The sequence below is a fragment of the Herpailurus yagouaroundi genome, unplaced genomic scaffold (genome assembly GCF_014898765.1).
Source record: "Herpailurus yagouaroundi ecotype Mexico unplaced genomic scaffold, PumYag 28, whole genome shotgun sequence".
NCBI lineage: Eukaryota > Metazoa > Chordata > Mammalia > Carnivora > Felidae > Herpailurus > Herpailurus yagouaroundi.
The window spans coordinates 116,024,739-116,047,734 of NW_024412376.1; the positions used below are offsets into that span (position 1 = coordinate 116,024,739).

The 22,996-nt window shown below is 33.6% G+C and overlaps 1 protein-coding gene and 1 pseudogene across 1 annotated transcript in view; one reads left to right on the forward strand and one right to left on the reverse strand.

The window, feature by feature from the left end:
* Positions 1 to 22,996, forward strand: part of TECRL (trans-2,3-enoyl-CoA reductase like) — a 98,273-nt gene that overhangs the window by 40,316 nt on the left and 34,961 nt on the right. The window contains exons 3-4 of the mRNA XM_040482290.1: positions 13,920 to 13,964; positions 19,215 to 19,318. Of these exons, the coding sequence (XP_040338224.1) occupies positions 13,920 to 13,964; positions 19,215 to 19,318 (149 nt within the window). The remainder of the gene's footprint in view (positions 1 to 13,919; positions 13,965 to 19,214; positions 19,319 to 22,996) is intronic.
* On the reverse strand, positions 21,160 to 22,089 carry LOC121039894 (exosome complex component RRP43-like; annotated as a pseudogene).

The following is a 22,996-nucleotide window of genomic DNA, read 5'->3' on the forward strand; positions in this document are numbered from 1 at the left end:
CTTGATTTTTCCCCGTGGTCAGATGTTTAATGTTTTCAGCGAAAAATATTAAATGCCTTTTGGAAAAACTAAATCCTGAGTCTGTGCACATTTAGGCAGTAGCAAAGGGTTAAGTAATAAATAAGAATACTACATATTGGAATTAAATGCAATGTCTGTTTAAAAAGAAAAAAAAAACAAGAAAATAAATGAGGATGACATTCTGAAAATATGACAATATTGACCCTGCATGGCACTCTCATCTTCCCACCAGTTAGTTTAATGAATAATAGTTCTTTCTTGAAACAGGTTAGAGTAAAATATCCCCAGAATAAATCCACATTATTAAAGATTTCAGTTATAGTCATCTAAGTGAGAATAGGGTGGTAGTATGTAGTATAAATGTATTTTGTGCATTTTAATATACATATACCTCGTGTGTGTGTGATTATGTGTATGACATATAAAATATATATGTAGTTATTTTCTTAACTATAGAATATCTTAATTCCCTCTTACGGCATCTTTTGAGCCTAAAAGCTTAATGTTGTAATTTCCAAAAGGTACCTAAATGATCTAAAAAACTCAAAGGAAAAGATTTAATCTACAAAAAATATTTTAGATGGACATTTCTATAGTATCATTTTGAGGTTGACCAATGTTTATCAAGTGAAATCCATATACTTTGTCACAATCCACAGTACATCATTTATCTAGTATACTTTTAAAATTTAAGTCAGAAAGTTTTCTCTAACATGTAATCTCTACCTATTTTAAGATTCATGTCATTCTAGTATATTATCCTTCATTCTTCTTTGTTTTGTACTTACCTACCCTTTCTCTATTTTGAGAGATCTAATAAATTCTGGCTATTAGATTCCCCTTCATTTTAAGCCCCAGCATTACATTGAAAATTACATCTAAAATGATAATCCAATATGATACTTTCAAAACTACTTGCTTTTCCTGGAATTTTCACTTCCACTCTGCTTTAGCTACTTATCACTTATCCATGCCATGAGATTTGACATTAGTTATAACTGAATTTTAATATTTGAAACTAAACAAATCACTTGCCCATGTACCATTTTAAATATCTCACTGTTTTGCTCTAGGACTCACGGTTTCTGAAACTCAGAGAAATATAGTCTCTAAAACACTACCTTTCTTCTGATTTATCATCTAGATTAAAGTTTATGTTGTATATTATCTAAACTGCCCTTTTACTAGTTGATCCATATTTCTCCCTAGCTTAAAACTATTCCACACTTTACCTAAACTGCTCTCTTACAGGTTAATCCATAATAGACTTTTAGGTCCACGAGGCAATTCTCTCTCCAAATCCTTAGATTTACTCTTTAAGTCTTTTTTTTTTTTTTTCTGTATCTTCAAATATTGCCTAAAAATTATTTTACCAAGAATTTGCTAACTTACAAACCGCTTATAACAATTCCATCACTCTTCCTTTCTCCATCACTTAGCCGTCACTTCAGAACACTCTTCTTTGTCCTTTTGCCAAAGACCTTCCTAAGGTCACTAGAGTTTCCCTTTTGCTAGGGCAGTGGATCATCTTTGGTCATGTGTAACCTGAACTCCCAGCTGCACTTGACTGGGTACACAGTCCTATTTGACTCCTTTGGTTTGATTCTAATTCTGTCTACTTGGTTCTAAGATCTAATTTCTTTGTCTTCTCTCTGACCTCTCATTCTCAGACTCTTTGAGGACTTCACATCATTGTTAGGTTTCTTAAAATCTGTCACTACTTAGATTCTGTCTGCAGCATTCTTCTCTTTTAATTCTACATTTTTCCCCTTTTGTTTGTGCTTTCAACAACTCCCATGGTTTTAAATTTAACGCTAATAAATGAATGAAATGAAAGCTGTCTCTTTCCCAGAATTTTGACTTTATAATAAACAGCCAGTGTAGCATCTTAATATCTTGTATTTTTTTGCAGACACTTCAGCATTTTCATTAGAATTTTGACACATAAAACTGAGGGAATAGATTCAATCTGGAAGCATTCAATGTTTTTTTTGTTTGTTTGTTTTTGTTTTTGTTTTTTCCATATTCCAAGAATTTATAAAGACTGAAATGAACTAACTCTTGGAACAATATAAAATGAATGTAGTTCATACTGAATTATTTTGCAATGTAAAAATGCCCAGGGTTTCTTAACATAGATGATTTTAAACTTCTCAACTGTTTATCTGACTCTATTGAAATAGTTTTTGGGCTTCTCAGTATTTGCCACAATTCGTTAATGAGAAACCATATTCATCCTAACTGTTCTGTTTATATTTGAAGCTACTGGGTTTGGGAAATGGCAAGTTAATGTAAACTTGCCTAACTCTAAAATAAACAGAATATTTCAATAATAAGGGCAACTATTTGTGTATGTATATAGGTGTGTGGTACTATGCACATATGTGTGCATACAGCCATATTATATTTATTAAAATCCTTGGATTGGGTGTTAAAATGTAGCTTTCTTCTCTATTTCTTTTCAATTAAATGATTGACTGTTACTAAAAACAAATAGCAATTCTGTACAATTAGTATATCTGAAATTTGCACATTGCCTTCTCATAATCACAGTACAAGTCTCTGTAATTTTTATTCTAGATACCAATTATAGTTTTGGATATATTTCCTCACACATTGATCTGCTCTAGTATCTTATCCCTACTACCCTGGTACTTCCAGCATCAAGTTCAAGCTCCTCATGGCACATAAGGCCCTCATAATTTTTTCATGTATTTAATAGATAATTTGAAGGGTGGGTGGGGTATGTTTTCTGAGTATTGTTCCTGTTAAATAACAACTACATTTTGACTATGAGATTATTTCTACTTGATTGTTTACTAGGCGTATCTATTTGTGACAAATAATCAGTTTATATAAATTCAGGAATGATATTAGCCTGATGTGGAATTTACAACTGTTCATACCCTTTTTTTTTCTGAGCATAGTATCATTTTGAACCAACCACCAATAGCAGTTTAATGCAGAAAACAACATGAACACATTACATTACAGGCAAATAGATACAATATCACAATATCTTTTTCTTACCTGACTCAATTTGCCCATGTGCTCTGCCTTGAAAGTGTCTATTGTCTTTTTCCACCTTATTATTCAGCTCTTGCAAATATTTCTTACATACAATTCCATCAACTTTTCTTTTACTTTATTAAAACAAGGTAAAGTCTCATTTTCCCGTTATTTTTTTTTTAAACACCTTTTCAGCTGTACTGGTATTTTTATTATGATCATTACTGGTATCTCTTAGTAAACACAATACAGAGTTGTACAGGTTTTAATATTCTGGTCCTAACTACTCTTCATACCTGTTATTTTCAGGGTATGATTTTGCAGAAAAGGTATTCCAAGAATGCAAATATCATTTGTTAGCGAAAATCTTTTATCTGTACAAACAACTACAAGGTTTTATGTTGTTTTCTTTTACAATTAAAGTTAACATAGGGCACCTGGGTGGCTCAGTCCTTTGAGGGGCCAACTTCGGCTCAGGTCATGATCTCATGGTTCGTGGGTTCCAGCCGCATGTGGGGCGTGGGGCTCTGTGCTGACAGCTCGGGACCTGCAGCCTGCTTCGGACTATGTGTCTCCCTCTTTCTTCCCCACTCCTGCTCACGCTTTCTCTCTGTCTCCCTCTCAAAAATAAACATTTAAAATATTAAAATTAAAGTTAACACATTGTGGGGGTGCCTGGGTGGCTCAGTTGTGTTCGACTCTTGATTTTGGCTCAGGTCATGATCTCAATGTCATGAGTTTGAGACCTGCATCAGACTCTGTGCTGGGCATGGAGACTACTTAACATTCTCTTTCTCTCTCTCTCTCTCTCTCTCTCTCTCTCTCCCTCCCTCCAAAAAAAATTAAAGTTAGTAAAACATTTTAAGGTAGTTTTTAATAGTTTCTGGTACTTCACAAACATCTCATTTAACATTCACAACATCCCTATTAGATACTTTCATTATATTTCTATTTCTTTAAATATTTTTGCTTAACAGATGAGAAAAATAAAATTCACAGAGTTAACTTGCTTAGGATAAATAAGATAGCCAGTAGATTTTCGCACCAAGAGTTAAGTCCAGACAGTGACTATCTACTTTGCAGTTAACTAGCAAAGGAATACTGACTTTTTATGTAGGAAAAATGATTTATTATACAGTAACTAATTTCACATTTGATTGAATATGAATATATAACTTCTACTAATTCTTCTTCAATAAGAGGCCATATGTTTATTCAAATCCTATAAAACTCCTCTGTGCATGGCAGTCTTCTAATTAACGCATATACAATGGTAATAAAAATGATTGCATCTGTCTGTTCTTATGGAGGTAGAAACATCTTTAAGAGTGCATAAATAATTTTAGATAGGAAGACAAAAACAGGGTAATGAAAAAAAGTAACTGGAAAATAATACTGGGATCTTTTCCACTGGATAGCAACAGGGAGATTCTCTCTGTACAGGAATCATCCAGAAACTCCGATTTAGACACCAACAATTGAATAATTCAGGGTTTAGTGTTTGCCAGGTAGTGAGAGAGAGGGAGAGTAGTGCAAAGTAGTAGATTTTTCATTAATGTGTTTTTGGACCCTAGGATTGAGCCTAGAGAGGAATGGACATGTGGGAGAAATAATAATAATAATATGGTAATTGTTGGAAAATATTTGAAGAATCAAAGAATATTTCAGTTTAAAGTTATATTTAAATCACCAACAATAATAAATAAGTAATGGTGGATAGTGTGTTCTCCATGAGTGTTTTAAGTGGAAAGACCAGTCCATCATAGATGGAAACAAGAAGAAATAAAATTAGATAGTAAAGTCTGAATATATGAAATCCACAAGAAGAATGGAGAAAAATGTTTTGGAAACAGCATTTAAAGCAAGGAGGATTCCTTATACATTTTCATGCCCAAAATTGGATAAGTTTAATGTCAATAATAAATACTAGTTGAAAGATATGCAGAGAACTTTTCTATTAAAGTAAGAAGTTAGAGGGACTTTTTTGAGTGATTGATCATTTAGAAGGCTTTGCTGTTGACAGAGTAGGAGTGCCTTAAAGTACATTGGGGGAGTATTAGAAGGCATGGAGAAGTGGACAATCAGGTCTGATTAGTGGTTGTGCAAAGCAAAATTGGGAGAAGTGTCATTGTGCTGGTGGATATAGTGGGAGACTTGACAGCTGATGGTGTCCAATGTAAATGGGAATATAGGCATGATGATCAATGCTAGTAGTTTCTTAGAAGTTTAGTGGGTAATTTGCTGAACAAACTGGCTATAAATTTAAGCCAGTGAAGATAACGAATCAGTCTGGTTATACCCTGCGTGTTCTCCGTACCTCACATTATTCTTGCTTTATGCCTTGCATTTACTATGAAATTGGCTTGTTACTTTATGCCTCTTGCTTTCATGCTCTCTTTTATTTTATAATTCTGAATATTTTTTATGCAGCTTTTAAATTTTCCATTTTTAGAAACATGTCTGTTTTCCTGAAGGAGACTTGCTTTGTGATTGCTGATTATACAGTGTGATAGCACTTTGTCTTTCTTATTTGAGCACTTTGTAATAGCAAATTCTTTAGCAGATGCATTTTCTTTTCAAGGTCAGCAAAATTATATGCATTGGTTGGTGCCGGTTTTACTGTTAAAACATTTTGTCGTTGTTGGGGTGAGATAGGAAATGGTTCTTTTATTTTTCAGATATATAAACACTATTCCACATTTCATATCTTACAGGCTTCCTTGATTCTGTTTTAACGTGATCACTTAATTATGTAGGTGGCATTTATAAGACTACAAAGAAATGGTTTACAAGGAAGAGAATGGCCCATTTAGTTTTAGTGAAGTACTGTACTGAATGGATCATTTCTAACAAATAGAACAACTCAACCAACAATATTAAATCAGCAGCCAATATTTTGGTACATAAGAGATTTATATAATATACTTGATGCTTATTTCTTATAAAAAAGGAAGCGGAATTCATGTGTCTGCCCTGTTTTTCAGGCTTGCTTATAGGATTGTATTGTTTGGAAAGACTATGGCAGTACTAAATAATAAAATATTATAAACAAAGTGGTAAGCAAAGTGTACAGGACATTCTGTCATGACATCATGTTTCATATTTAGGATTCCATTACTTGGTTGACACGTCCTGTACTTTAATTTTATTTTGTACATATGAGAACTTTGTAATCAGAGCACATCTTTTGCCTGACAGGAAAAGAAAAAGTTGTATACTTTGGATACCAGATCAACTAATATATGTGGAAGTTATTAAGAGAAAGTTTGGCTTAATAGAAATAGGAAATTTTACTAATAAACTGTTCAAAGTTAAAAAAAATCCTTTTACCAAAATTTGAGATTGATAAATATTCCTACATTCTTCTGAAATAATCTAAGGTATTTAGAATGCTCTAGTCCAAAGAATGCTTTTCACTTTGTAATTATTGTTATACAGTATTTTGTTTCTGCATATACATATACACTATTATGACTGTTATCTATATTTTTATATAAATGAGTTATATAGATATTATGATATTTTTTATAGAATTATCCATATATATGTCAGTTCCTGTACTGAATATTATTTAGTTTATCTTATCTCTTAGTCTTGGTACTTATTTATTTTTATGGAAGTTGATCCTTTAGATGTTTATCTACCAAAAGACAGAAAGGGTCTATAGAGTATAGGATTTCTTACTGTAATACTCCTTATTTTATGTTATCTTTGCAAGATACTCCATTTAAAAACTATTTGTCCAATACCTTTTGTTGTTGCTATTTAGAAGTCTGCTGTCAGTGTAGTTGCCACATGAAATATGGAAAAATATGAAAATATGTAAAGAAAATAGAAGACTCTGAATGAAATTATCTGCCTCCATAGACGATTTATTTTTTACTTCCTTGGGTAGGAGAGCTGGACCTTGGAGATTACAGATCACTTGAATCCAAACAGGGATTGAGATGATTCAAAATTCAGCTTCATTTCCTATAGGAACTGGTTTATTTCTGATTTGCCCTTATTTTACAATACTAATTGAAATATTGGGCTTTTACCAGGGTTTCTACTTTTCAATTGAGCATAAAGTCTGCTTTTTTGTCCCCTTAAACTTGTGAGTCTGTGGGAAGTCCTGTTCACCTCTTCTAGTACAAGCAGATATCCTTTGGGGAATGTGGCTCTGGTTGTTGGACTCAGTTTTCTGAGCTTGGAGCTTGGCTTCATAATTATTCATTTTCTTAATTACTCTGTGGAGATTTTGATAAAATATTTTGCCATACTTTTCTAGTTGTCCTCAATAGGATGAATAAGAAAGAATATATAGTTTACCATTATAATTAATAACATTTTTTGCTTATGCTTGCGTATCCCTAATATATTGTCCAATTTTAGCCCCTATTCTTTTTTTTTCTTTTTTAATGTTCATTTATTTTGAGGGAGAGAGAGACAGAGTGTGAGTGGGGGAGAGGCAGAGAGAGAGGGGACACAGAATCTGAAGCAGGCTCCAGGCTCCAACCTGTCAGCACAGAGCATGATGCAGGGCTTGAATTCACAAACCACAAGATCATGACCTGAGCCAAAGTAGGATGCTTAACCGACTGAGCCCCCGAGGTGCCCCATAGCCCCTAGTCTTTTAATCTGCTTTTCATATTTGATTAATCCTTTCATGTTTTTTACTTTCTGAGTAATTTCCTCTGGTCCATATTCCAAATGACTAATTCTCTCTTCTCCCTGGTCTAATTGGCTATACTATCATTCCATTATTTTTTATTACCAAGAATGAGTTGGTGATAAATTTGATTTCTTTCTTTTTAAAGTTTATTTATTTATTTTGAGAGAGAGAGAGACAGAGACAGAGACAGACACAAAGAGAGAGAGAAAGCACATGCACAAGTCAGGGAGGGGCAGAGAGAGAGGGAGAAAGAGAATCCCAAGTAGGCTCCACTCTTATCTGTGCAGAACCCTATGCAGGGCTCAATCCCACAAATTGTGAGATCATGACCTAAGCCTAAATCAAAAGTCTGATGATCAACCAATTGAGGCACCCAGGTGCCTCTGATAAATTTGATTTCTATAAAGTTTATTCATATTTGTCAAATAAGCTTCTATTTATATAAACAACCATAAATTATACAAACATATATACATATATTGCATAGTGTATTATATAGTATAATCATATACACATACAATTTACTCTTTCTTTCAAATGGGTTACTACAAAGAACAGTTGATTCACTTTAATTTATAATGCTATGTTGTCTTAGAGCACCTGGCTGGCTCAATTGGTACAGGATGTGACTCTTCATCTTGGCGTTGTGAATTCAAGTGCTACCCTTATCATAGAGATTACTTAAAAAAATAATGCTACATTTTCTTGAGGCTTATTACCTAAAGGTTTTGTTGACAGGTTTCATTATTTTTCAGACTACTTAGAATCTACTTTATAATAACTTGCATATATCAATTATTTGAAAATGAACCTTCTTTTCTTCTAACTCTCTGGAACTGTCATCTCCAAGATTGGCATTGATCACCACATGTGTATCTGGTGGCAGGTCACAGTGAACCAGCTTGTCAAATTTGCTTATTATTGTCTACATCCAGTTTTGGAATCTTGAGGAATTAAACTGAACCAAGTAGAAACTTGTAGACCTATATCTTCCTTGCACTAAACTCTTGAACAAAGCCAGCTCTGAATAGCATACTTCTCAGTATTATATTCTGCTTCTATTTATTCTTTGTACCATCTCACAACACCAACCACAAAGAAACCAGGATGTAAACAACAAAAATTGATCACCATTTTCTCCATTCCCAGAAGTCTCTATGGTCTACTATGGAGGTTTCATTACTTGAATTAAATTCCCTTAATTCTAAACTGTTCTCAGGACTTCTTCCTAGTGATACTGGTGAAATCAAGAAAAGAGTAGGAGTAAGGCTGAGGTTTTACCTAGGGTCATAAGTGAGGACATAAGTGTTCTAGGTCATGAAGGATACTTAGTATTTCTGAAAAATCCTCCCAGTCATTTTTCTTCTAAATTTCTCTTCCTTCAGCAATAATATAAATTCAGTTAAATATTTAATACCATCTGTAATCAAGAACTATCAATAATAATTTTTAACATCTTTCAAACTATACCATGCTAATAACTTGATGTATGCTTTAGTCTGTATGACCTATTAATTGGCTCTATATTTTCATATATACAAAGATAGAGTGGTTTCTACTAGCAGGTCAAGAAGCAAACATTTCACTTATCTATTACCAATTTTTAAAATTGTACCTCTAGAGGCACCTGAGTGGCTCAGTCAGGTAAGTGTCTGACTCTTGGTTTTGGGTCAGGTCATGATCTTGAGGTTCATAAGTATGAGTCCCACATTGGGCTCTGGGCTGACAGCATGGAGTCTGCTTGGGAGTCTCTCCTCTCCCTCTCTCCCTCTGCCCCTAGCTTGCTCTCACTTGCTCTCTCTCAAAATAAATAAATAAACTTAAAAAAAAGGAATCTTTAAAAAAATAAAATAAAATAAAATTGTACCTCTAAAAATACAAGTGGAGCATTTTTATACTGTTGAACAACATCCAACAAGAGGAATTTAAATCATAATAAAAATGATGGCAAGTAACACAGTCTTACATTACAAGAAAGCAAAGGCAGGCATCAGGCACATATTACTTGAGTGAATATGGCTGATGACATATTTTATGTGATATATATCCTATATAATTTGTATTATTGTTCTTCTTAATAATGCAAATTTAAAAATATTTTTGAAGAAGTAAAATAATCAAATACTTTGAATCTGTTTAATCTTATGGAATTTAATTCAATCACTTGTTTTTCTTTCTATGTGAATGCTGTATACAAATAGAAATTAATTTAGGAAATTGAAATCTTTTAGATTCTTGGATTTCAAAACTTTTTGACTATGAATCAAATGTGAAATTCTTATTGGTCTTATAAAAATGCAATGTATTTACAAAATTTAAAATATTGAATGAAAGTTCATGAAGTAATACTTAACCTATTTAGAGTTTATTCCAATATATTTTATTCAGTGTCATGATGATCCATCTCTACTTACTCTATTCTATTCTATTCTATTCTATTCTATTCTATTCTATTTCTTTTTGTAATGCTAAGAATAATACTGATTCCTTTTTTCCATATTACTAATGGGCCACAACCAGCAGTTTGGAAAACACTACCTTATTAAAATAAGTATATTTAATAAGTATATTAAAATAAGTATATTTTAATTACATACTGAACTACATATATATCAAATTATATATATTACTCATTTAGAATGTTAATCCATTAGTGATATAAACACTTTCAATTATCAAGGAAAGAACTGTAAGTCATGGCTAAAATACGAAAAAATTTACGTAAATCAAGTTATATATCTTGACAACTTTAGACACACAGATGCATTAGATCTCTTATGTTGTTGTAACTCATCTCTATGCCAGTTGTCTCTTCAATGTACTGATACATTACAAATAATATTTTAGACTATTCATCCATGCTAAAAATCCTTATGCAACATATGTTCTTTATAATTTATGTTTATAAACTGTCTTTTTCTGCCATTCTTCGAACCTCTGCTATTCCACCTCACCACAATAAGCACAGAACATTTCAGCAAATGTATGCTTTGCTCTTTGAAAAGGTGACTGAAACTAATCTAAAGACTTATATAAACAGTTAATAACTTTTTCACTAGGACACAATGTTCAAAGGTTATAACCTATAAATGCCAAGTTTATTTCATAAGTAGTTTTATAGTTTATCCATGCTGAGAGACTTGGGAGGACATGGATTTCCCTGAAAGAGTTTAGAGCTTCTAACTTCTCTGATCAATCTTTGTGGATTCAACCATTATTCACTCATCTAGATCATAGACATATCTATGGGCTTCAAATGATAATTTTGCATTTCCACCATAGGAGGCATCATGAAATAACTATCGAAAGCAGTGTTTCTTGTGAATATTATTAAAATGGACAGAAATTGACAGCTTATGTTCACCCATCATAGGTGCTCAATGACTAATGTTCAATATAAATGGATTCCCATTAGCTTTGTATTTTCTCCAATACCCATATTGGAAATTCATTTAAACTTATAGAAACCTCTGCTGTATGCATTTGCATCATATCTTCTTTGACAGCAGATTTTCACTAACAGTAATAAAAGTAAATATTTTAAAAGACTTTTCAGCAAATAATGTTAATACACATTCCAGAACAAGTGCCTATACAAATAATAATTGTATTAGTAAATACAAAAAAAAGAAAGTGTCTTTATCTGCATATTTTCTAATTTAAAAAAATCAAATGCCAAAGTTAAATTTTGTGCCTGCTTATTTGTCATGCTATTACTAAGTTTGGTTTAAATATAATTCTAAATAATTTTAAACACTTGATTATAATTTTTGACATATGAATTATTTGTCCAAGATAATGTACATGTATAAATTGTCTTTTACAGTAAATTTAGATAAAATTTATTGCAGTAGTCTAGTTATGTTACATTATCATCACTCTTACTGCCACCTTTAATGTTTTGAAAACAAAAGAGCAATGTGGAATGTTCCTTTGTCAATATTCTTCTGTTAATTTATTACAAATCAAGTTAATTTGCTTAACATTGGATATTAAAGTTAAGAATTAAATTTTCAATACAAACTTTAAAATAATAACAGAATTCATTTTAAGAGAAAATAATTATATTCTGGTAATTATGAGCCAATTTTTCCATTGTGGCTGTGTATAGTAAGTATGCTTTGATTTCCTTATCCAGGTAGAATTCTTTAGTAAACTGTATTTATTCCTAACAGTAGTAGGAGAAGATACTAAATTAAAGTGATGTTCTGTTATGATCAATAGGCCCATAATTATTAAAAGTCAATAATACATATTATTCCAATTGTGTGCTTTACTCTTGATAAAGAAAATAACCCACTTTCAGGTGCCAATATTTTTTTAAAAATTTAATTTGGGGTTCCTGGGTGGCTCATTTGGTTAAGCATCCAACTTTATCTCAGGTCATGATCTTGCAGTCCGTGAGTTCGAGCCCCACGTCAGGCCCTGTGTTGACAACTCAGAGCCTGTTTCGGATTCTGTGTCTCCCTCTCTCTCTCTGCCCATCCCCTGCTCATGCTCTGTCTCTCTCACTCTCAAAAATGAATAAATGTTAAAAAAAAGTGTTAAAAAATTAATGAGATCAAAGTTCTTTAGTGTCAAATGAAGATGCTGAAGCATTTTGTTGAAGAATAACTCACTTAAAAGTGCATAAATTCTATGTCATATACCTTGGTACAGGTCGACAAATTGAACACATCTATGTAGCCAGTTCTTAAATTGAAAAACAGAAAATTATCACCCATAAGGCTCACATCATGCTTTCTTCCAGAACTATCCACTACTGCTCATCATCACACTGCAAGAGTAACTACTATCTCCATTTATGACACTGGATAACTTCTTTATGCACTTCCTAAGATCGAATCTGCTGTTCAATAGAAACTATTAGATTTATTGGGGGAGGGGGTGATGCCTATTCATGTCTTCTGCCCATTTTTAGTTGCATTATTCATTTTTAAAAACTCCATTTAAATTCCATTTAGTTAGCATTTGGTGTAATATTAGATTGACATATACAATTTAGTGATTCAACACTTCCATACAACAGCTGGTACTCATCACTACAAGTACACTCCTTAATCCTCATCATCTATTTAACTCATCACTCTACTCCCCCTCCTCCCTGGCAACCATCAGTTTGTTATTTATAGTTAACAAGTCTGTTGCTTGCTTTGCCTCCCTTTATTTTAGCTTATGATTGTTTTGTTTGTTAAATTCTACATAGGAGTGAAGTTATATGGTATTTGCCTTTCTCTGACTGACTTATTTTACTTAGCATGATACTCTTTAGCTCCATCCACATTGCTGCAAATGGAAATATTTTATTCTTTTTATGGTTGAGTAATATTCCATTGTATGTATATACTACTTCTTCTTTACCCATTCATCAGTTGATGGACACTTGGGCTGTTTCCATAATCTGACTATAGTAGACAATGCTGTTATATATAACATATCCATGTATCCCTTTGAATTAGTACTCGTGTATACTTTGGGCAAATACCTAGTGATGCAATTTCTGGATCATAGAGTTAAAGATGTAAATGTGATAACCTGAAACCGTGAAAATCCGAGAAGAACACGGGCAGTAACCTCTTTGACATTAGCTGTAGCAACTTCTTTCTGGATATGTCTCCTGAGTCAAAAGAAACAAAAGCAATAATGAACTACTGGGACTTCATCAAGATAAAAAATTGCACAGGGAAGGAAACAATCAACAAAACTAAAAGGAAACCAGTGGAATGGGAGAAGATATTTGCAAATAACATATCTGATAAAGGATTTGTATTCAAAATATGTAAAGAACTTATCAAACTCAACACCCAAAGATGAATAATCCAAATGAAAAATGGTCAGAAGACGTGAATAGACATTTTTCCAAAGAAGACATCGAGATGGCTAACAGACATTTGAAAAGATGCTCAACATCACTCATCATCAGAGAAATGCAAATCAAAACCACAATGAGATATCACTGCACACCACTCAGAATGGCTAAAATTAACAACACAAGAAACAACAGGTGTTGCTGAAGATGTGGAGAAATGGGAATCCTCCTTGCACTGTTGGTGGGAATGCAAACTGATGCAGCCACTCTGGAGAACAATATGAAGTTTCCTCAAAAAAGTTAAAAATAGAACTACCCTATGACCCAGCGATTGCACTCTAAGTATTTATCCAAAGAAACTATTGGATTTTAAACTGTGTTGACACTTGTGTTGACAACTAAATGCTATTATTTTTCATTGAACAGGTCCGAAGTGGTACCCTTCTAGAGTTGGCCTGCAGCTAGAACGAGGTAAGAATCAAATTTCATTGATCTATTTATTTAATTTGGAATCCCTTTTCTCTCATCAATAGCTAATATTTATTTATCACTTACTAAATGACAGGCATTGTAATAAGTGCAGTAAATCAATTATATCAATTGATTCTCCCAATAAGCTAGTGCTCCATTTTTATGGATGAGGAATTTTAGTCTCAAGAAGATAATTTTCACATATTCACTGTCAACATGCATTGGATGCAGGATCTGAACTAACATCTTTCTATCTCGAAAAGTTTTACTGCTTTTTTCTCTCATCCTACTACCTCCTAATAGGTTCTCAGGGATACTGGCCAGCAATTTCTTTTTCTCTCTTTCTTTTTTTCTTTTTCTTTCTTTCTTTCTCTTATTTTCTACTTAAAGCAAAATAAATGAGGTAATGAGGAGCAGAAATGAATTAATTTTGGGGAAAATATTATATCCAGTATTAAGCCTCAAGTTTCTCAAACTGTCAAATCCTATTTTCCATTCAGAAAATTTATAAATAGATACACTTAAAAGTTAGCTCTCTTAAGAATCATTGTAATTAACATTACATCAACTTGATCTTAAATTTGGACTTGTTCAAGAAGAGCTGTTATAAGTTTTAGAAAATACTTACTTGAAGTCAATTATAATAAATCTACAATACACATCTGTTAAGGAATTTCAATCTCTAATTATTTTACACTGTAATGAACGGCCTTCTTTTTTTCTTCCTTGTACTTTTGCTAATATTCAGGCCATCTTTTCTCTCATATTACCATTACTCAAGGACAAATGATTATTTCTTTGGATCTAAGCTGTCGTGTTTGCTTTCATTGTTTCTTAGATATTACACCTTTCTTTGAAACCTCTATGCTGAAAACATAGGAATACATGGTATTCTTGGAAGGCACACTTTCCTGATGGTCCCAAATTCTTCCAAGCTCAAATGTCCAAGACAAATTCCTAGAGTCTAAAAGAGAAGACTCATTATCTTGTTTATTTTTGCCTCTGCAGAGCCTAATATATGCTGAGCATATAAATGTAGTTCAACACATAGATGTTAAGTAATATAAAATTATATAGTGATATTGTTTTCTGAACTTGACTAGTATATAATGATAACTCTAGAATGCCACAGGCATCAATGTAAAATATAACTCAGTTTGAAGAACACTATAAGGAATTGGAATTTCTGTTAGTTCAACCTTCCTGGTGAATGTGACTTTTTACTTTCTCCTCACATGTATTTACTTGATTTCTCCTCACATACATTTACAGGGTATAATCTAAATGAAATATAGCCATTAAGTGTCCTTGAATAAAAGTATGCTGTCATATTTGAAAAAAAGAGTCAATTAATTTAGCAGGCTAAGCAAGATATGGTAGAAAGAAGTTGTTTGAAGTAATGCAGAATTTTAAACCTTTTATTTAACTATCTATAGGATCTTTTCTTTTGTAAAGGGGAGCTAATAAAGAACCAAACTTATGGTTTGGTTTTTGTTTTATAAGTGTTGAATAAGATTATGTTTATAAAGCACTATCATGGTTGGCATATGGTAGATGCTTTATCAATCAGTTATAGCTGATTGATGTTATAGCTATTAGTATTAAGGAAATAAAACTTAACACTGAAACAAAGCAGGTCCTCAATATTTACCTATATTTCCTGCTAGAATATATTTGTCAGAATACTTGTACTGTGAGCAATGACATCGTGTAAATTTAGTCTTTTACAGTTTCATCACACAAAAGACACCATAAAAACTAAAGAAAATAATAAACATTGCTTTTTGTGGGCAAAAGAGCAAATATTTATTTAGCTTGGGGGTTGTGCTGAGCTGAGCTGGACTTGGCCTTACTTGTGTAGGTTCACTCAATCAGCTGTCGTCAGCTGGTAGGTTCTTGGTGACTGTCTGGTCTAGGTTGGTCATAACTTCAGCCAATCAAATCCTCTCTACTCTATGTGGTTTCTCAGGCTTCAGTGGAATATTATGAGCTTGTTCTCATGGTGGAATCAGGGGTACAAACAAATGAATACAAGAACTCAAGGACTGTTTAGGCCCAGGCTTGGAAGTGTCACATGATCTTTGCCCTACATTGTTAGCTAAAGTGAGTGACTAGGCTAACCTATATTCAAGGAAGTGGGGAAATGGACACCAAGTCTTAATAAGAGATACTAAAACTCATATTGCAAATGGTGCAGATATGGGAATGGTAAAGAACTCTGATTTCTGTAATAAATCTGTCATACAAATTGGTAACTAAAATGTGTTCTCTCTTCTTACCTTGATTAATATACTTAATAATGTTCTGGAAGCACAGAGTTAAATTTCCAAGCCTTAAAATTATTGGATTTCTACAATAGAGAGGTGAAGAGTTAGCCCTGTCCTTCCCATTGCTGGCTCCAATCATCCACACCCTTTATACAACAGCTTTGAAAAACCCCTAGGTACATACCCTAGATTCTGGTCCACTTTGGGAAGAAATGCCCAAGAAAGATGATTTGTTTAAATTAATTTGGGCAGGAAATTCAGGGGCCTTAAGTGGCTGAAGCATGATATATGCTGAAACATGATACAGACAGCATCAGCTCCTGTTTTAGGCATATTTTCTTGGCCCTACATATTCCTCTCCCTTTGGAAAACATACATAGACATAGAAGGCCAGGGGCAAAGTTCCTGGATTACTTAGTCTGAGTCGCATTATTAATGATATTCCTGGATTTTCTCGATTCCTTCTATTCAAATGTCATATTGATGGGACAACATTTTAAAAATATGCCAATAAAAAATAAAAATAATAAAAAATATGCCAATGCTCTGTTCCTTGAAGTCATCAAGTGATACAGGAGTGGAAATGAATCCCCTCCTCAAAGGTGACAATACATAGATGTATGTTGTAAAGATGTTTTCAGCATTTTTTTTGGTGTTACAAGGCTATCATATTCTTTTGTTCCAATTAACATTTCTTGTTGTCATACATGATTGTCAAGATATTATTGACCATTTTTATACCAGTCTTTACCTTGATCTATGTTGCATTAAATTCCTACTGCTGTGTAACAAATTAAAATTAACACTCATTTATTAGCTTGAAGATACAGTATGGCTGGCTTCTCTGCTCAGAATATCACAAAGCTGATCAAGGTATTGGTTGAGCTGAATTCTCATCTCAAGACTTCTAGAAAATTCTATTTCCATCTTCATTCTTGTTTGAAGAATTCACGTTGTTTTGTGGTTGTATGACAGAGGTTCCTATTTCCTGGCTAGTTGTTACATCCTATAGGCCATTTCAGTTCCTAGAGACTATTTGCATTCTTGCCATGTGGCCCTCTCCATCTTCATTCCAGAAATCTTTCTAGTACTTTATTCCTAGTACTCTAGTACTTTGAACCTGAATTCCTTTCTCTTATCTATTCATGTAGATTTAAATAATACATGATTAACTCAGACTCACTTGAATAATCTCTCTTATGAAGCCACATAACATAACCTGATCAAGGGAATGATAGCCTATTGTATTCATATTGGATTTATCAAATACAATATTCAAAATTAGTATATATCAATTATATATTTTATCTTACTTTAAGATACCTGTAATTACAAATCAATGTATTGGATTCTGAAAATAATCTAAAATAGTCATAAATTAACATTCAATGTGTCTTGCAAAAAAGAGAATGAAATAACACTTTTCCATGACTGAGGATAATATAAATCACAAATAGACTAGCATAAATAATAATATAAACAAAACAACAACAATGGCAATAATAATTGCATTATACTTATGAGATTAGTCTAGCTCTAGTGTATTTTCTGTATAGTACATCTTTGAATAAAATAAATTATATTTACCATTATCTTTTTATGAACATTTAAGTCTTTGCAATTGTTTTGCAATTATAAATAATTCTAATAAGAATATCTTTGTATATATCTTTTAGTACACACATGCCAGACTTATCTAGTGTCTATTATTAAGAAGGGAACATTTCCTTTACATGTCTTCTAAGACATCAGTTCTGTTTATTTTCCTCCTATTTCATGAGAAACTCCAAGTAATCTTTGCTGTATGTTTCTGTTACTACTTTGAAAGCCTGGAATGCTAGAAACCTGTCTTAGTTTCCATTCTTTTTCCAAACTGAATACATAAATAATCTCATCAAGCAGCGTGGCTTTAAATGTTAATGACTTTCAAATATCTACAGACATACTTATCCAACTGCTTATTTGACAGCTCCTACTTGAATGTCTAATAAATATCACACACTTAACATGCCCTAACGTAAATCTTAATTTCTACCCCCAAATTATAATGCACCTAAATGCTCAGGCCAAAATCTAAGAGCTGTCTTTATTTCACTGATATACTCTCCTCTCAAGTTGAACCTGCTCTATGTTCAAAACAGATCTAAAATTGATGCATTTTTAACATTTCTATCAGTGCCATCTTAATCCATAAAGTCCCCTGCATGGGGCACCTGGGTGGCTCAGTCAATTAAGCATCCGACTTTGGCTCAGGTCATGATCTTGCACTTCATGGGTTCAAGCTCCGCATTGGATTCTGTGTTGACAGCTCAGAGCCTGGAGGCTGCTTCAGATTCTGTCTCCCTCTCTCTCTGCCCCTCCCCCACTCATTCTCTCTCTCTCTCTCTCTCTCTCTCTCTCTCTCTCTCTTTCTCTCTCTCTCTCAAAAATAAAGATAAAAAAAAAGTCCCCTGCATGATGAATTTGAATTCCTCCTAAGTAATCTTGCTTGCCCTTCCTCCTGGTTTCCACACAGCATCCATAGAGATCTTCTAAAACATATCATGTCACTCCACTAGTGCTTTGCGATGACCACTAAAATGTATTCACCCTAACTAATTTATCATATAATAAAAGCATTTAGAGAACAGTTGACATCTACGTCTACTGATACCTAAATTATACTATAAAAATACCTTGTATTAGATATAATTATGATACTGTCTAATATTACAGTTTCTCAGAACACAACAGGATAGTGGCAGATGGTGGTCTGAACTTTGTTTAGGTAGAGGTGGGAAACCACTGAACATTTGAAAAATTGCTGATATCGCTTATAAAATGGGTTTGTTCACATTTTATTTTACTTTATATATTCATAATACATTGAAATTTCTATGTATAATTTATCCTTTGCTTTTACATGTTTCACATTAAAAAATGTGTTTTTTTAAATGACTATACCTTGAAATTGTATTAAATTACTATTTCCTTATTATTTAAGGTGGGCCCTTTTTGAAGGACTACATAACCATTCAAAGCATTGCAACTTCCTCCATTGTCACTCTCTATTTTACAGACCTAGGTCAACAGGTCAGTTGGACTACAGTAAGTATCATTTTAAAATACAATATGCATGTCCCACATTTTGATAGGACAATTGTTATTAAATAAATTCATAATGAAACTAAATACTATACTGAATAGTACATTAAGTTTTCCATGCTTACTAGAATTAGTGGCCAAAATTTTACACAAGAATTAGAGCAATGGAAATACTTGATTGGAAAAACGAGGGCAAATTCTTTTTTTAAGTGTCAATCTACCCTAGGACTGATGGCCCTATTTCTGCTTCCTCTATGCTGTTAGTCAAATGGTGTTTCTTTGGCTCTTCCTTCTAGGAACCTGGGGATATGAAGACTTTTTTTTTTTAATTTTTTTTTTCAACCTTTTTTATTTATTTTTGGGACAGAGAGAGACAGAGCATGAACGGGGGAGGGGCAGAGAGAGAGGGAGACACAGAATCGGAAACAGGCTCCAGGCTCCGAGCCATCAGCCCAGAGCCTGACGCGGGGCTCGAACTCCCGGACCGCGAGATCGTGACCTGGCTGAAGTCGGACGCTTAACCGACTGCGCCACCCAGGCGCCCCATGACTTTTGATATTGGAAAGAGAGGAGATAGGATATTCAATAAAAAATGTTCTAAGGCAAGGGGAAGACATTTTGGAAAATCAGAATGAAGTAATGAGACATCTTTGAGTTAGGAGATTGTGGCACACTTTTGGTTCTCCTTGAAGGAGGAGCTTTCAAAGTGGTGGCAGCTGAATCCAATGGCATTATACGAATGAAAACTACATTAAAAGACATGTAGAACTGGAGTGCCTGGTTGGCTCAGTCAGTTAAGCATACGACTTTGTTCAGCTCAGGTCATGATTTTACACTCGTGGGTTCCATTCCCACATCAGGCTCTGTGCTGACAGCTCAGAGCCTCGAGCCTGCTTCAGATTCTGTGTCTCCCTCTCTCTCTGACCCTCCCCTCTCCACACACTCTGTCTCTGTCTCTCTCAAAAATAAAAAAAAAAAAAAAAACACATTAAAAATTTTAAAAAATGTTTAATTGTTTATTTTTTGAGAGACAGAGACAGACAGAGTATGAGTGGGGGAGGGGCAGAGAGAAAGGAAGACAGAATCTGGAGCAGGCTCCAGGCTCTGAGTAAGCTGTCAGCACAGTGCCTGACTCTGGGCTCAAACTTGCAAACAGCGAGATCATGACCCTAGCCAAAGTCAGACACTTAGCCAACTGAGCCACCCAGGTGCCCCTAAAAAAACATTTTAAAGACATGTAGGACTAAGAAACAGAGAACATACTTTAGCACTAGTTCACAAGCATTGAACTATTGATGAGTAGTGGAATAGATAGATGGAATAGCTTCAGTAGTAAGAGGAAATACTAGGGATATTTAGTGACAGAGGCAGTAAAAGAGTTAATTTGATAAATAATTTTGATACTGATATATAAAGAATAGTACAATCATTCTATTTTTCTATTCAATTATTTTATATTTTTTAGAATTTTAAAGGTTTTCTGATTACACTCTATTCCATATTTGTGATGTGACTGCATTTTTAATATTTTCTGTATTAAGATAGCTTTCCTTTTTACCATGATCAACAATCAACATTCAACATTCAACATTATCATCGGCAGTGCTTTAGTTTTCCCTTTAGAGTTAAACATTCTTTTTTTTTCCAGAAGAATGTAGTTTGATATTTATTTAGTATAAAAGGTTTGTGCACAGTGTAACAAATACAGTTTTTACAAATACGTTTTCAAAATGTGGTGGTTGTTTATTTGGGTTTCATAGTCTTAATTACTTCATCCATTAGCTTTTTTACCTCTTTGTGTCTGCTAACCACTCGGCTCATACAGTCTGGAAGTTTAGCTCCATTCAGCCCACTTCCACCTGATTTGTGAAGACAACATAGTTTTTTCCTTCCTCATCCATTACTACTGTTAAGGTTCTAGTTGCCAGATGTTCCTTCTCTCCAGTAGGGTCAACTATGAGCAGAGTGTCATCAAATACAGCAAAAGAAGTTGCAACTGGATGAGTTCTAATATTCACATAACTTTTCTTCTTTTTTTTTAATTTTTTTTTAAATTTTTTTTTTCAACATTTATTTATTTTTGGGACAGAGAGAGACAGAGCATGAACGGGGGAGGGGCAGAGAGAGAGGGAGACACAGAATCGGAAACAGGCTCCAGGCTCCAAGCCATCAGCCCAGAGCCTGACGCAGGGCTCGAACTCCCGGACCGCGAGATCGTGACCTGGCTGAAGTCGGACGCTTAACCGACTGCGCCACCCAGGTGCCCCAAACTTTTCTTCTTTAAATTAACTTCTGCTAAGGCAGTTTCTTCATTTATAGTAACTTCTGGTAGCTGTACACTTTTTTAAAGCTGCTAACAAAGCAAATGTACAGGCATCCAAGATGTTCCCATCATAGTCAAGGCAAATGATATCACAGTACAGCACCCAAGAAAGCTTTCCTGGAGAAATGCATAAGTCCTCCTTCTGAATTATCTGTGTTTCAATGACATCTGCAATGAACTGGCTAGCCACTTGGGCCTCTTGCCCAGGAGGTCCCGACCGCAATCTCGAGGAACACAGACGTGGTAGATCCACATTAGGAACAACATATCCTTTATCAGGGGCATCCGTTGGTGGTGCTGCAAATTCTGCCTTAATTCCACAAATTAGTGTAGTATTTCCCAGCTTCACTAACGTGGAACCATCTGCAGTACTAATTGAACCAATGTTGACACTTGTGGTTCTGAATTCACCAAGTTCTCCTCCATCTGGACGGCAGTGCTCATTCAATTTTCAAAATTATTCCAAACACAGGACAATTTATTCATTATTATTAATCCTCAAATAGAGAAATTCAAGTTTGCATTTATTATTTACAATATTGTCACATCTTTTGCTTTTCTAACAATCTCTCCTTTAATATATATTATTCCTAAATTTAGATCATTATTTATATTTTAGTGTTATTGGTTAAATAGTTGCTTTAGTTTCCAAAGTTTGTTGATTCAGCTTTGAGTACTAATTTGTTGTACAAAAACACTGTTTAGAATATTCTGAATCCTTGTGAAGTATAATATTTATAAAAGAACCTATTAATGCATGCATTATGTAAGCAAAGGGTTTAATACTTAAATGTGTTGTCAACAGACCTTTACTAAAGGAGATTTTAGACAAGCAGATTCTGATCTTCAAAGGTTAAAATATTCATAGTCTTTGTCCACATTTATGATGAAAAGGGAATTCTGTCTACAGAAGTTGTGTCAAGCCGAGTGGCATTAATGGTGAGTTCATTAAAAATTCCAGCTGCATCATTTGGATAAGCACTAAGCAGAGAAAGTGCTAAGGTGGAATTCTAGGACAATTGTACTAGAAAATTATAGCTTATTTGAAGGGAAAGTCATTTAGGTGACAAAGAGAACTCTGGAAATAGGATGAATATTTTTAAATCAACCCTATGGTTCACATAATCTTTTGCTCCAAATGAGTCAGTCCTATTAAATGCTAAAAATATACACATTACATTGCAATCACACCCACTTTATATCAAGTAAATTATACAATAAAAGCAATATTTTACTGCACCTAACATTCTTACACATTTTTAAAACATTAAAATGTGCTCCTATAATAAAGGCATTATCATAGGGTTGGGTTTTGTTTTTGTTTTTTGTTTTTTTTTAGAAACAGTCTCTTTACAAGG